Source organism: Bufo bufo, chromosome 6 (assembly GCF_905171765.1).
Source record: "Bufo bufo chromosome 6, aBufBuf1.1, whole genome shotgun sequence".
Classification (NCBI taxonomy): Eukaryota; Metazoa; Chordata; class Amphibia; order Anura; family Bufonidae; genus Bufo; species Bufo bufo.
The window spans coordinates 239,341,238-239,354,494 of NC_053394.1; the positions used below are offsets into that span (position 1 = coordinate 239,341,238).

General features: G+C 44.9%; 1 protein-coding gene across 14 annotated transcripts in view; it reads right to left on the reverse strand.

Annotated features, from left to right (window-relative positions):
- LDB3 (LIM domain binding 3) overlaps positions 1-13,257 on the reverse strand; it is a 217,348-nt gene that overhangs the window by 46,899 nt on the left and 157,192 nt on the right. For 10 of the 14 annotated variants that reach the window (XM_040436930.1, XM_040436931.1, XM_040436934.1 and 7 more), the window contains one exon: positions 12,552-12,662. The exons of the other annotated variants lie outside the window; for them this stretch is intronic. In XM_040436930.1, coding sequence (XP_040292864.1) covers positions 12,552-12,662 — 111 coding nt within the window. The remainder of the gene's footprint in view (positions 1-12,551; positions 12,663-13,257) is intronic. 14 annotated transcript variants of the gene reach the window in all.

Here is a 13,257-nt window from a genome sequence, read left to right on the forward strand (position 1 = left end):
TTTATATCCACTGTAAGTTAGATCAACCTGCTTTGATCCACAAATCATATTTTGTGAATCTCCGAGACCCCCTCACTATGGAAGCATGCTAAATATGCAATCCTAGTATATTAAAACTTTTTAATACAATTTTAATTTTATTTAGTTAAATAAACAAAGTTAGTTTAAAAATGCCTCAAAATCATCTAAAAATAATAAAAGTGATAATTTCCTTTCAACCTTTGTCTGACAACAGAGTGAATAGTGACACCAAGCACCTTCACACTTTCTACTTGTTGTCAGACCATGGGTGAAGAGTCACTGACCTCTCCGCACTAAAGGAAGGTATTTTGTTAATAACCAGCCAGCTTTTGTAGCTGTACCTCAGATACACTTTTCTTGGAAGATATGAGGCACCAATTCTTTTGGATACACCAGTTCTTTTAGGTATGTTTCTCTTCTTGAGCAGAGGTGAAGTAGTGAATATAGGAGTAATATAAAGGGCTTCCAAGGCTGGTGGCAGCATGGGAGACTTATATTTGTGTCTACCAGGTGAAAATATTGAATGGGAAGAAAAGGAACATGTCAAGATTCATAATAGCTGCTTTGTGAGAATTTAATGTTTATATCGTAATCTAAAATTGGCCATTAAATGAGAAAATCATACAAACCGGATTCCAAAAAAGTTGTGACACTATACAAATCGTGAATAAAAACTGAATGCAATGATGTGGAGGTGCCAACTTCTAATATTTTATTCAGAATAGAACATAAATCACGGAACAAAAGTTTAAACTGAGAAAATGTTTCATTTTAAGGGACAATTATGTTGAATCAGAATTTCATGGTGTCAACAAATCCCCCAAAAGTTGGGACAAGGCCATTTTCACCACTGTGTGGCATCTCCCCTTCTTCTTACAGCACTCAACAGGATGAATAAGGATCAGTATTAGAGCATCCGAAACATGTAGACCTGCTTGCCGTGTTGGATTGTTTTTTATCCTGTGTTATTTTGGAATAAAGAACAACGTCTTTTTTGGAAAGCTGGACATCCCGTCTTATTTTCAAACACTCAACAGACGTCTGGGGACCGAGGAGACCAGCTTCTCAAGTTTAGAAATAGGAATTCTCTCCCATTCTTGTCTAATACAGGCCTCTAACTGTTCAATCGTCTTGGGCCTTCTTTGTTGCACCTTCCTCTTTATGATGCGCCAAATGTTCTATATAGGTGAAAGATCTGGACTGCAGACTGACCATTTCAGTACCCGGATCCTTCTCCTACGCAGCCATGATGTTGTGATTGATGCAGAATGTGGTCTGGCATTGTCTTGTTGAAAAATGCAGGGTCTTCCCTGAAAGAGATGACGTCTGGATGGGAGCATATGTTGTTCTAGAACCTGAATATATTTTTCTGCATTGATGGTGCCTTTTCAGACATGCAAGCTGCCCATGCCACACGCACTCATGCAACCCCATACCATCACAGATGCAGGCTTCTGAACTGAGCGTTGATAACAACTTGGGTTGTCCTTGTCCTCTTTGGTCCGGATGACATGGCGTCCCAGATTTCCAAAAAGAACTTCGAATCGTGACTCGTCTGACCACAGAACAGTCTTCCATTTTGCCACACTCCATTTTAAATGATCCCTGGCCAGTGAAAACGCCTGAGCTTGTGGAATCTTGCTTAGAAATGGCTTCTTCTTTGCACTGTAGAGTTTCAGCTGGCAACGGCGGATGGCACGGTGCATTGTGTTCACTGACAATGGTTTCTGGAAGTATTCCTGAGCCCATTCTGTGATTTCCTTTACAGTAGCATTCCTGTTTGTGGTGCAGTGTCGTTTAAGGGCCCGGAGATCACGGGCATCCAGTATGGTTTTACGGCCTTGACCCTTACGCACAGAGATTGTTCCAGATTCTCTGAATCTTCGGATGATGTCATGCACAGTTGATGATGATAGATGCAAAGTCTTTGAAATTTTTCGCTGGGTAACACCTTTCTGATATTGCTCCACTATCTTTCTGCGCAACATTGTGGGAATTGGTGATCCTCTACCCATCTTGGCTTCTGAGAGACACTGCCACTCTGAGAATCTCTTTTTATACCCAATCATGTTGCCAATTGACCTAATTAGTGTTAATTGGTCTTCCAGCTCTTCGTTATGCTCAAATTTACTTTTTCCAGCCTCTTATTGCTACTTGTCCCAACTTTTTGGGGATTTGTTGACACCGTGAAAATTGGAATCAACGTATTTTTCCTTTAAAATGATACATTTACTCGGATTAAACGTTTGATCTGTCATCTACTTTCTATTACAAATAAAATATTGACATTTGCCATCTCCACATCATTACATTCAGTTTTTATTCACAATTTGTTTAGTGTCCCAACTTTTTTGGAATCCGGTTTGTATTTATCATATTGTGTGAGCAATGGCTCCTATCTGGATTCAACCACTGCCATCCAATCCTGGTGCTGAAGCCATAGTCTGGTCTCTTCAGTGGATCAGGAGTATAAGTGTATAAGGAGCTTAAACTCCCTGGGGTTATATTTGCCTTGGTGCAAACTGGTAAAATGATCCATCTATTTAAAAAGTGGTCTGATCAGTGTTTGGTTTGTGCCAACATATGTGAGATTTGGTTACATAACTACAGTAGTTTTGCTTTTGTTTAGTTTTTAACTCCTTATATCAATTGAAGAGACCAACCCACAAGCTGATTGAAGAGCATTTGGGATGCTATATTAAGGACGTTTTCTAGGGTTCAGTAAGGGTATAGATCTATATGGTTGCCTTTATCAGAGCAAGCACTTTATGAAGGATACTCTAGAGGGAGTTGTATGGAAAAGTTTGCTAACGCCTTAAGTTGTGGCCTTACCACCAGGAATGGATGACCATACTGATATCATCAGCAAGAATCTATTTGAACGCCATCTGGTATGGATGAGTGATACCATTCGCACACTAGGTAAAACTTTTGCACATACTTTTAGTATGTGTTATCTTTATGTGCCTGATCACACATTATTGTCAACTGTCATAATATTTTAGAATACTCAATAAAATATTTTTTATAATAGGGCTACGTTTCCAGTGACTGTGGTTTTGTCATAATATTGTTATGACCAGTATAATTTAGTGAATCCTCCACATCTTGGATAAAACAGATTGTTTAATGTAGTGTGCTGACTGGATAGGTGCTTAGACCCTCACCAGTCGCCAAATTAGAGGACCCTAATCCCTTGTAGCACCTCCCCTAGGAAGACCATGGTGAGGAGATTGTATAAAGTGACAGTTGAGAATACATGCCAAACCTTCTCACGCAGCTGTTACATGGGCCGTGCACATGTCTGACCACCGCCTAAAAAGTGTGAAGGACATGGAAATCCTTACCTTGTAAAAAAAAAAAAAAAAAAAAACGACAAGCTAGGATTTTTTTTTTTTTTTTTACAGAATAGAATTGTAATCCTGAAAAAAAAATTTTTCTTTTTTTTTTTATGCACCTAAGCAGAAAAAGTGTTTATGGAGAATATATTGTTTCTGAATGAGGACTACTTCACATATCATCATAATTATATGACAATTGTAGTTGTGACTTTTCATATCCTGTAAACTTGAAAAATTGTTAACATCTTGTTTGACTGTAGTGGTCTGAAGTTGCACCTAGAATGTCAAAATAAAATTAGTGGGAAAAAAAATGCCCTGTTCCCCTACAAATGTTTTGGTCAAAAATCCTGCAAAGGAAAATATAAAGCATTAATATAAAATGTTTCAGATGTAGAAAGGAAAACCATTAAAATGTTAGGTGATATGTGGATCACAGTCTTGAAAGTAAATTCAATTGAAACAACTTTCCACGTTGACATGTTATAGAATATTTGAATGGCTTCATTTTCCTAAAAAGAAGGTACTTAAACTAATTACATCTTAATTGTGTACATTACATGGCTAACACATGGCTAACAGGACAATACTTGGACAAGCCCTGCTTAATAGCTTTTCTTCCATGAAAATTTATTCAAGCTTCCTTCTCAACCCAGAAAAGCAGTCATTGATAGGGCACCAGGTGGCAGCGGAATGTTTTACCTATGTAAAACTATGTTTAAAATATGCTGGGGTAATGGTAGTCACTCTATACAGAGACAACAGTGAGGAGGGGGAGAGTAGGTCGAAAGAGGCAAGTTCAGCTCTCCTCTAATGAGTTCATTGAATTTATAAACAAGATTATAGAATTGATTAACACATGGTACAATATTTTTTAGTGCCCATTGTCCTATTAGCCTTATGGACCTGGCTGCTTATATGCTGTCTGATCAGGCAGTGATTTTGTAAATGTAAGGGCTTTTGTACATTTGAACTCTAACACTCACTTTCCTCAATAAAATTGCAGCATTTCTATGATAGTCATGACCATATATTTTACTATGCTACCCTGCAGTTGTAGCACGGGGGATACATCAAAAGTGCTCCCTGCATGGTGCAGATGCCTATAGGATATCTGCAAAGTGTAAGTGGATGGAACCGGTTGGCACAGTTGGTGATATCACTCACCGGGATCTGCCTACTAGTGTTGATCGAGCACCATAGTGCTTGGGGGCTCGGGCCGAACACATCAAGATGCTCGGGTGCTCTACCGAGCACCCAACCACAATGGAAGTCAATGGGAGAACCCGAGCATTAAACCAGGCACCCTCCCCTCTTCATAGGAAAAGGTCAGAAATTGATGGAAACACCACCGAAATGGTTCGGGAACAGCATGGCGAGGATGTCTGTATGCATCTCGGACTCCCAGGTCGCTGCTGGGAACAATGTTGTCCGAGTAGTACGCCACTTTTACAGACTGACAATAATACGCACAAAACCAAAGAAAAAAAACATTTTAGATGAAAAATTCTTAGGAAACATTCTTTCCTGTATATTTACTTGTATATAAAGTGCAAGTGCTGCCACCATTCGGATGTCTGCCCTATCAACTTTCGTTGTAATTTTCAGCGCCAACCACGATGACCACGGGTAAGGAGGAATCAGTGTTCGATTCTGGAGAGGGAGCCTGAGAAACGGCTACGGCTACCACATCCAAGGCAGCATGTGCGCAAATTACCTATTAGGTATAATTAGGTGAGGGCCTGCAGATGAGCTGACCCTGTAAAAGATTTTAGGTGTGGGCCTGCAGGTGAGCTGACCCTGTAAAATATTTTAGGTGCAGGCCTGCAGGTGAGCTGACCCTCTAAAATTTTTTATGCGAGGGCCTGCTGGTGGGCTGACCCTGTCAAACATTATATGCGAGGTCCTGCTAGTAAGCTGATCCTGTAAAAGATTTACGGTGCGGGCCTGCTGGTGAGCTGACCCTGTAAAATATTGTAGGTGAGGGCCTGCTGGTGAGCTGAACCTCTAAAATGTTGTAGGTGAGGGCCTGCAGGTGAGCTGACCCTCTAAAAAATTATATGCAAGGGCCTTCAGGTGAGCTGACCCTGTAAAAGATTGTAGGTGAAGGCCTGCTGGTGAGCTAACCCTGAAAAAAATTATATGTGAGGGCCTGCTGGTGAGCTGACCCTGTAAAACATTATATGCGAGAGCCTGCTGGTGAGCTGACTCTGTAAAAGATTTTAGGTGCAGGACTGCAGGTGAGCTGACCCTGTAAAAGATTTTAGGTGCGGGCCTGCTGGTGAGCTGACCCTCTAAAAAATTATGTGCGAGGGCCTGCTGGTGAGCTGACCCTGTAAAACATTATATGCAAAGGGCATACATGTGAGGGCATTATATGCGACGAATAAGCATTTTGATATGATGGAAGAGGAGGAGGATGAGAAAAGGAAGATTCAACCATATACCCTGGTTTGTGGTGGAAGGGGTGCATGGGAATACAGTGTATTCAGTACATTTTAAACAACACATTTAAAGTGCCTTTATGTTCATCAGCTTTCCTCTGGTGGAATTGAGGTTCAATGGGGGGATATGTACCAAGACAGTACACAACTGTGATACCTCTTGGCGCAGACACGACTCCAGTGGATATTATTAAAATATTTTATTATTGAAGTGTGGAGTGACAACGCGTTTCGCAGTGGATATACTCCTTTTTCAAGTCTTTTGGGTCCGTGCTAATGCAGATAGCATAGCTTCTCACATATGGATAGTCCAAGCTGTAAGATCCAAGCAGCTGCAGGCAGCGCGGCCTCTCACCTCGCCTGCAGCTGCTTGGATCTTACAGCTTGGACTATCCATATGTGAGAAGCTACGCTATCTGCATTAGCACGTACCAAAAAGACTTGAATAGTATATCCACTCCGAAACGCGTTGTCACTCCACACATTCAAATAATAAAAGATTTTAATAATATCCACTGGAGTCGTGTTTGCGCCAAGAGGTATCACAGTTGTGTACTGTCTTGGTACATATCCCCCCATTGAACCTCACATCACTCCTCTGGAGAATTGGCCTCTCCACCCACGAAGTTTGAGAGATACCGGCAGCACCGACCCACTGATCTCACGAGTGTGGTGCCTTTGATGCACAACACAAAGGTGAGCACATTCAGGGCCGGCCTTTGGGGTGTGCGGGCTGTGCGGCCGCACAGGGCGCCATAGTAACAGGGGCGCTGGCCGGCCGACAGCTCGCAATGTAATCTGCGGCAGGCGAGGCTGTACTTGTGTTCTCCCTCGGGGCGCCCCCTCCATCTCCCCCTCCCCTGTCTGACCTGCCTGCTGCCCCCGCCGCTGCCAATAAGAAGAGACAGGAGGAGGAGGGGCTGTGGCCACTGCGCCACCAATGAAGAAAACTGACCTGTAATACAAATACAGGAGGCGGGTGCCGGAATCAAATAGCCGGCACCCGACCTCTGTGACAGGGAGCTGCGATCAGCTGCAGTTGAGTTAACCCTTCAGGTGCGGTACCTGAGGGGTTAACTGCCGCTGTTCGCAGCTCCCTGTCACAAAGGTCAGGTGCCGGCTATTTGATTCCGGCACCCGCCTCCTGTATTTGTATAAGAAATGTTGGTGGCACAGTGCGCCCCCCCCCCTAGTATAAGAAACGTTGGTGGCACAGTGCGCCCCCCCTAGTATAAGAAACGTTGGTGGCACAGTGCGCCCCCCCCCCAACACCCCAGTATAAGAAACATAATTGGTGGCTCAGTGCGCCCCCCCCTAGTATAAGAAACGTTGGTGGCACAGTGCGCCCCCCGCAGTATAAGAAACATTGGTGGCTCAGTGGGAAGTGCAATGAGGGTTAAAAAATAATTTAAAAAAATTAACTCACCTCCTCCAGTTGATCGCGTAGCTGCCGGTCTTTCTTCAGGACCTGTGGTGACGTCACTGAGCTCATCACATGACCCATTACCATGGTGATGGATCATGTGATGAGCACAGTGAAGTCCCCACAGGTCCTTTGACAGGTCATGAAGAAAGAACAGAAGACGATCAATTGGAGGAGGTGAGTTAATTATTTTTTTATTTTTTAACCCTCATTGGCACTGCCCACTGCGCCACCAATGTTTATTATATTGAGGGGGGGCGCACTGCGCCACCAATGTTTATTATATTGAGGGGGGGCGCACTGCGCCACCAATGTTTATTATTTTGATGGGGGGCGCACTACGCCACCAATGTTTATTATATTGAGGGGGGGCGCACTGCGCCACCAATATTTATTATATTGAGGGGGGGGCGCACTGCGCCAATGTTTATTATACTGGGGTGTTGGGGGGGCGCACTGCGCCACCAATGTTTATTATACTGGGGTGTTGGGGGGCACACTGCGCCACCAATGTTTATTATACTGGGGTGTTGGGGGGGGGGCGCACTGTGCCACCAATGTTTATTATATTGGGGGGGCGCACTGCGCACAACGATGGGTTAGGGAAATTTCACAGCAGAGTGCGCATGCACTGGGAGCCTCGCCGGCGGTTAGGGTAGGGAAAAATTATGGGCCAGTGCACAGGTGCGGTGATCGGATGGATGTTCTCAGCAGGACACCGGCCGACACTGCGCATGCGCACTGGCCCATAGTTTTTCCCTACCCTAACCGCCGGCGAGACTCCTGGCGCATGCGCACTCTGCTGTGAAACTTCCCTAACCTGACGTTGTGTGCCTGAGCGGCGCTGCACACCTCCTCACGTCATGTCCGGTGCGACCGGAAGTGACGAGGGTAGGGAAATCTCACGAAGTAGGGAAGTATGACATTACACCGGCCTTTGGGGTGTGTGGGCTGGTGACTACTTGGTTGGATAGTCAGCCAGCCTATGCCATGATGCCAGCAACAAGCAGTGTTTTTTTTTTTTTTTTGGGGGGGGGGGGGGGGGCGCCACAAGGTTATCTCGCACAGGGTGCCTGGACACCTAAGGCCGGCCCTGAGCACATTAATTGGCACCCTTCGTGTTTGATTTACCCCTTTATTTCATACTATCCTATGAGCGCCTTTCCCCCTTTTTTGTCACATATTCTGGTGGAATTGAGAAGTCATGGTCAATCCAGGCCTTGTTCAGTGTTATAAGAGTCAACCTGTCAGCATTTTCAGTTGACAGGCGGATACTCTTATTTGTTATAATGCCACCAGCAGCAATAAATACCCTTTCAGACAAGGCGTAGAGCGCCAGTTCGTGCCACTTCCAGCTTGGATATCCAGTAGTTGTAAAGCACCAAGGGATCATTGAGGACGCTGACACGGTCTGCTATGTACTCCTTCACCATCTTCCAAAATTTTTTCCTCCTTGCGACACTAGGCCACGCTTCAGGGTGAGGGTGCTGGCAGAGTGTCATGAAAGTGTCCCAGGCTTTGGAGAGTATTGCCCTGCCTCTGTTGGAACTGCTGTGTGTTCCCCTTGTCTCCCCTCCTCGGTTGGCCAAGGAACTACGGACTCTGCCGCCAGCGTTGTCAGCTGGAAATTTTTGGAGCAATTTTTCAACAAGGATATTCTGGTATTGCACCATTTTTCTCATCCTCTCCACCAGAGAAATGAGAAGTTCCCTTTGTAGCGGGGATCGAGAAGGGTTAACAACCAGTAATTTGTGTTGTCTAAAATGCGTATATCGCGTGGGTCACTGGAAAGGCAGCCTAACATGAAGTCAGCCAAGTGTGCCAGAGTACCAACAGGCAAGACTTCACTGTCGTCATCAGAAGGATGACTCTCAATCTCCTCATCCTCTTCCTCCTCTTCTGCCCACCCACGCTGAACAGATGGAATTAAACTTCCACGGGTACTACCCTCTGTAGCGAAGGCAACCGTCTCCTGCTCCTCCTCCTCTTCATCGTCAAATTCGCACTAAGAAGACGAACTGAGGTTGGTTTGATTATCACCCTGTGTAATGTCTTCCCCCATTTCCACCTCTTCCACATGCAAAGCGTCGTCCTTAATTGTGAGCAGTGAGCGTTTGAGTAGACACAGAGGTGGGATGATTACGCTGATAATAGCGTTATCGCCGCTCACCATCTGTGTTGATTCCTCAAAGTTTCTTAAAACCTCACAGAGGTCAGACATCCATGCCCACTCCTCGCTTATGAATAGCGGAAGCTGACTGGAAAGGCGACGACCATGTTGCAGCTGGTATTCCACTACTGCCGTCTGCTGCTCACAAAGCCTGGCCAACATGTGCTCATGTCGCACAACAGCTCGTGAGCTGGCAATTTCAATTGCTGCTGCAGCATTGACAGACCGGCTGAAGCTGTCAATGACTTGCGAAAATGGGCACACACGCGGCGCACCTTCACCAGTAGCTCAAAGAAATTGGGGTAGGTTTTGTTTGTTCCCTAAGCATATCAGTTTCAGCTGGCCTGTTGCCACTTCCCCGCTGCAGTGCTACACTGCTTGGAAGGCCTCAGTGTCCACAAGCCTAAATGGCAACATTTCCAGGGCCAGTAATTTGGAAAGCTGTGCATTTAGTGCTATGGCCTGTTTGGGTATTTGCGCTTGCGTTCAAATGCCTGGGGTAATGACATTTGTATGCTGCGCTGGGACACGGAAGTGGATGTGGTCGCTGATGGTGCTTGCGAAGGTCTAGGCGCAGTGTGGGAGGCACAGGGGATTGGCCAGTACGTAACACAGGGGAAGAGGAGGCAGTGGTGTGACACGCAGACACAGACTGTGGACCCAGGCGTTCGGACCACCTATTGCGGTGCTTTGATGCCATGTGGCAGATCATGCTAGTGGTGGTGAGGTTGCTAGTGTTTCACGCCCCTGCTCATTTTGGTATGGCACAGGTTGCAAATGACAATTCTTTTGTCATCCGCACATTCCTCAAAAAAGCGCCATACTGAGGAACACATACCCCTTGGCAAGGGAGATTTCCACAAGGGGGTGCTCCGTGGAACAGTTGCGGGCCTGTTTGGTGTGGCCCGCCTTCTCCCTTTTGTAACCCCACTGCCTCTTCCAGGCTGTTGCGGTGCTGCAGATCCCTCCCCCTCTGTACTGCTGTCCTCGCTCCTCTTTCCACCTTCACAGGTTGGGTCAGTGACTTCATCGTCCACCATCTCCTCTTCCACTTCCTCACTCTGCTCATCCTCCTGACTTGTTGACCTAACCACAACCTCAGTGATTGACAACTGTGTCTATCCTCTTCCTCAACCTCTTTAGACAGTAACTGCTGTTGAGTTATTGGCAACTGTGTCTCATCATCATCCACCTCATTAAACAGTAATTGCCATTCCCCACCGTCATCTTCTTGTGACTGTGGATGCTCAAGAGTTTGGGAATCAGGGCACAAGATCTGTCCCTCTTCAAGCGTGCTTGGCGAGAGGGCCAATCAAGGAATGGCGAGGAAAAGAGGTCCTCGAATATCCAAGTGTGGAAACACTTGTTTGGCCAAACTCTCCATGGTGGGAGGAAGGAGTATCAAGACTGGACTTGGTGGAAGACAGGGTGGTGCTTAACTGACTGTAAGCATTATCTGCTGGAATCCAACCGACCACCTGGTCGCACTGGTCTGACTTCAAGAGTGGTGCCCTGCGCTGCCCTGCAAACTGGGACATGAAGCTAGGTATCATGGATGACAGTTTTTTTGTGCTCTGGCAGCAGGTACAGTTTCAACGCGTCCAGGGTCACGGCCTCTGGGTGCACCATCAGCATCACGGACGCTTCCCCATCTCTTACTGCTCGCCTTCTTCATTTTAAATGTGATATATGCTTGAAAGTATGTCACACGTACAGTAGCATAGGATTTGGAAGTGTATGCGAAAAAAAATGTAAAAAGGTATTTGGGATGTGGAAACGTCACACAGGAGATATCCCGCAGATAATGTCAATGCTGTCACCAGCCGCTAATAAAACATTACAGGGAATGTTGCAGGTATTTGGGATGAGGAAACGTTATATAGGAGAGGTACTACCGGTAATGTCACTGTCCAAAGCGTCTACGTAAAAAGCACACTATATGTCACAGATAAAATTTTTAGGTGCACACGTTACCCTGGAGATGTAGCACTTATGTTACCCTGGAGATGTGGCACTGGTATTGTCATTGTCCGCAACGGACACCGTCTATTGAAAAAGTACACTGGATGTCACAGATATTTTTTGGATGCGCACACTTTACACTGGAGATGTGGCTTAGCTAATCTCACTATCCGCAGCAGACACCGTCTATTAAAAAAGTAAACTGGATGTCAGATATTTTTGGGATGCGCACACTTTACACTGGAGATGTGGCGCAGCTAATCTCACTGTCCGCACCGGACACTGTCTATTGAAAAAGTACTCGGGATGTCACAGATATTTTTTCGATGCGCACACTTTACACTGGAGATGTGGCGCAGCTAATCTCACTGTCCTCAGTGGACACCATCTATTGAAAAAGTACACTGGATGTCAGATATTTTTGTAATACGCATACTTTAAACAGGAGATGTGGCGCGGATAATTTAACTGTCCGCAGCGGACACCGTCTACGGAAGAAGTACACTGGATGTCACTGATATTTTAGGGATGCGCACACTTTACACAGGAGATATGGCGCTGATAATTTAACTGTCTGCAGCGGCCTATTAGTGGCTATTTAGCGCAGGATGCGCTAAAAATAGATATTGCTGCTGTCACACACAATAGTCCTTAAAAGGACTTTTGGGTCTCTGAAAAGTTTTTGTAATAAAAATCTTGCAATAACACTCCCTTCCTATGCTCAGCTCTCCCTGACTAAGACTGAGCCGAACACGTGTCATCGAGTGCTTTAAAGCACCCGATGATGCGTTACAGTGTGGCATTACAGTGCATGCCATTACCTCCCTGCACGTTTATTGGCAACAAACGTGCGGGGAGGAGACTCAAGAATTGCGCTCGAGCAAATGTACCGCCATGTGCCGAGCATCGAGATCATCACTACTGTCTACCAGCTCCCTTCAGGAGTTGGAAAAGGAAATGTAGTGGAATGGAGAAGATATGAGTGTTTTGGAGTTTTTTTTTCCTTTAGGTCCCCACTAATATTTGAATGTTCAGTTCTCGTGCTGAATGTTAAACCAAATCAGTCAAAACATTAATTATGTAAAAGACCGCAATAATAAATTCTTGTGACATTGCTTCAATACATTGTAAAATGATGGTTTGAGACTGAAGAGTGTGAATGGTTTAGAGAAAAAAAGATATCAAATTTATACCTAGACTGTGCTGATATGGCACAAGATATAGTGGAGGCTGCGGCGGAAACGTTCTTAGCTCCCTGGCTGGGTTTGATTTGTGAAGGAGACATGTTGGCAGCTGTAGGTACTCTGAAAATGATATTGCAAAGCGTGAGACACAGAGCAAAGACAGATGAAACAAAAACAATATAGACATGGTGACAAGGATATACAGGGCTTTAGATGATGTTCTACTTATTTCTCTGAAACCTTGTTAATGCATATACCTCATATTACCTATTTTGTGATGTTAAAGTGTACTTTGTTTCAGCAAATTTTTAATATAGTGTACCAACAGGGATGTAAGGATTCTCATAATATACTTTATTATACTATATTAGGGATAGATGTTTCTTTGTATTAGAAAACAGGGTATAAAGAGCCTTCCTCAGAAAATTCAGCATCACTAAGAAGAGTCATTCTCCAGTCTTCAGTTGTACTGAGCGCTGAAGACGCCTGTGTGTAACAAGTCAGATATGCAGGGTGATGGGCAGTGATCATTATGGCATATGTACATAGTCAGGGACTGGGCTAATGACAAGAGGCAGGCTGGAAGACTCTGTATGTTGCACACAGGTGTCTTTAGCGTGTAGTACAATGCTGAACACTCTCCTTAGAGCTTTTCTATGAAGACTCTTTACACCTTGTTTTCTAGTAAAAAGAAATATGTTTCCCTAATAAAATA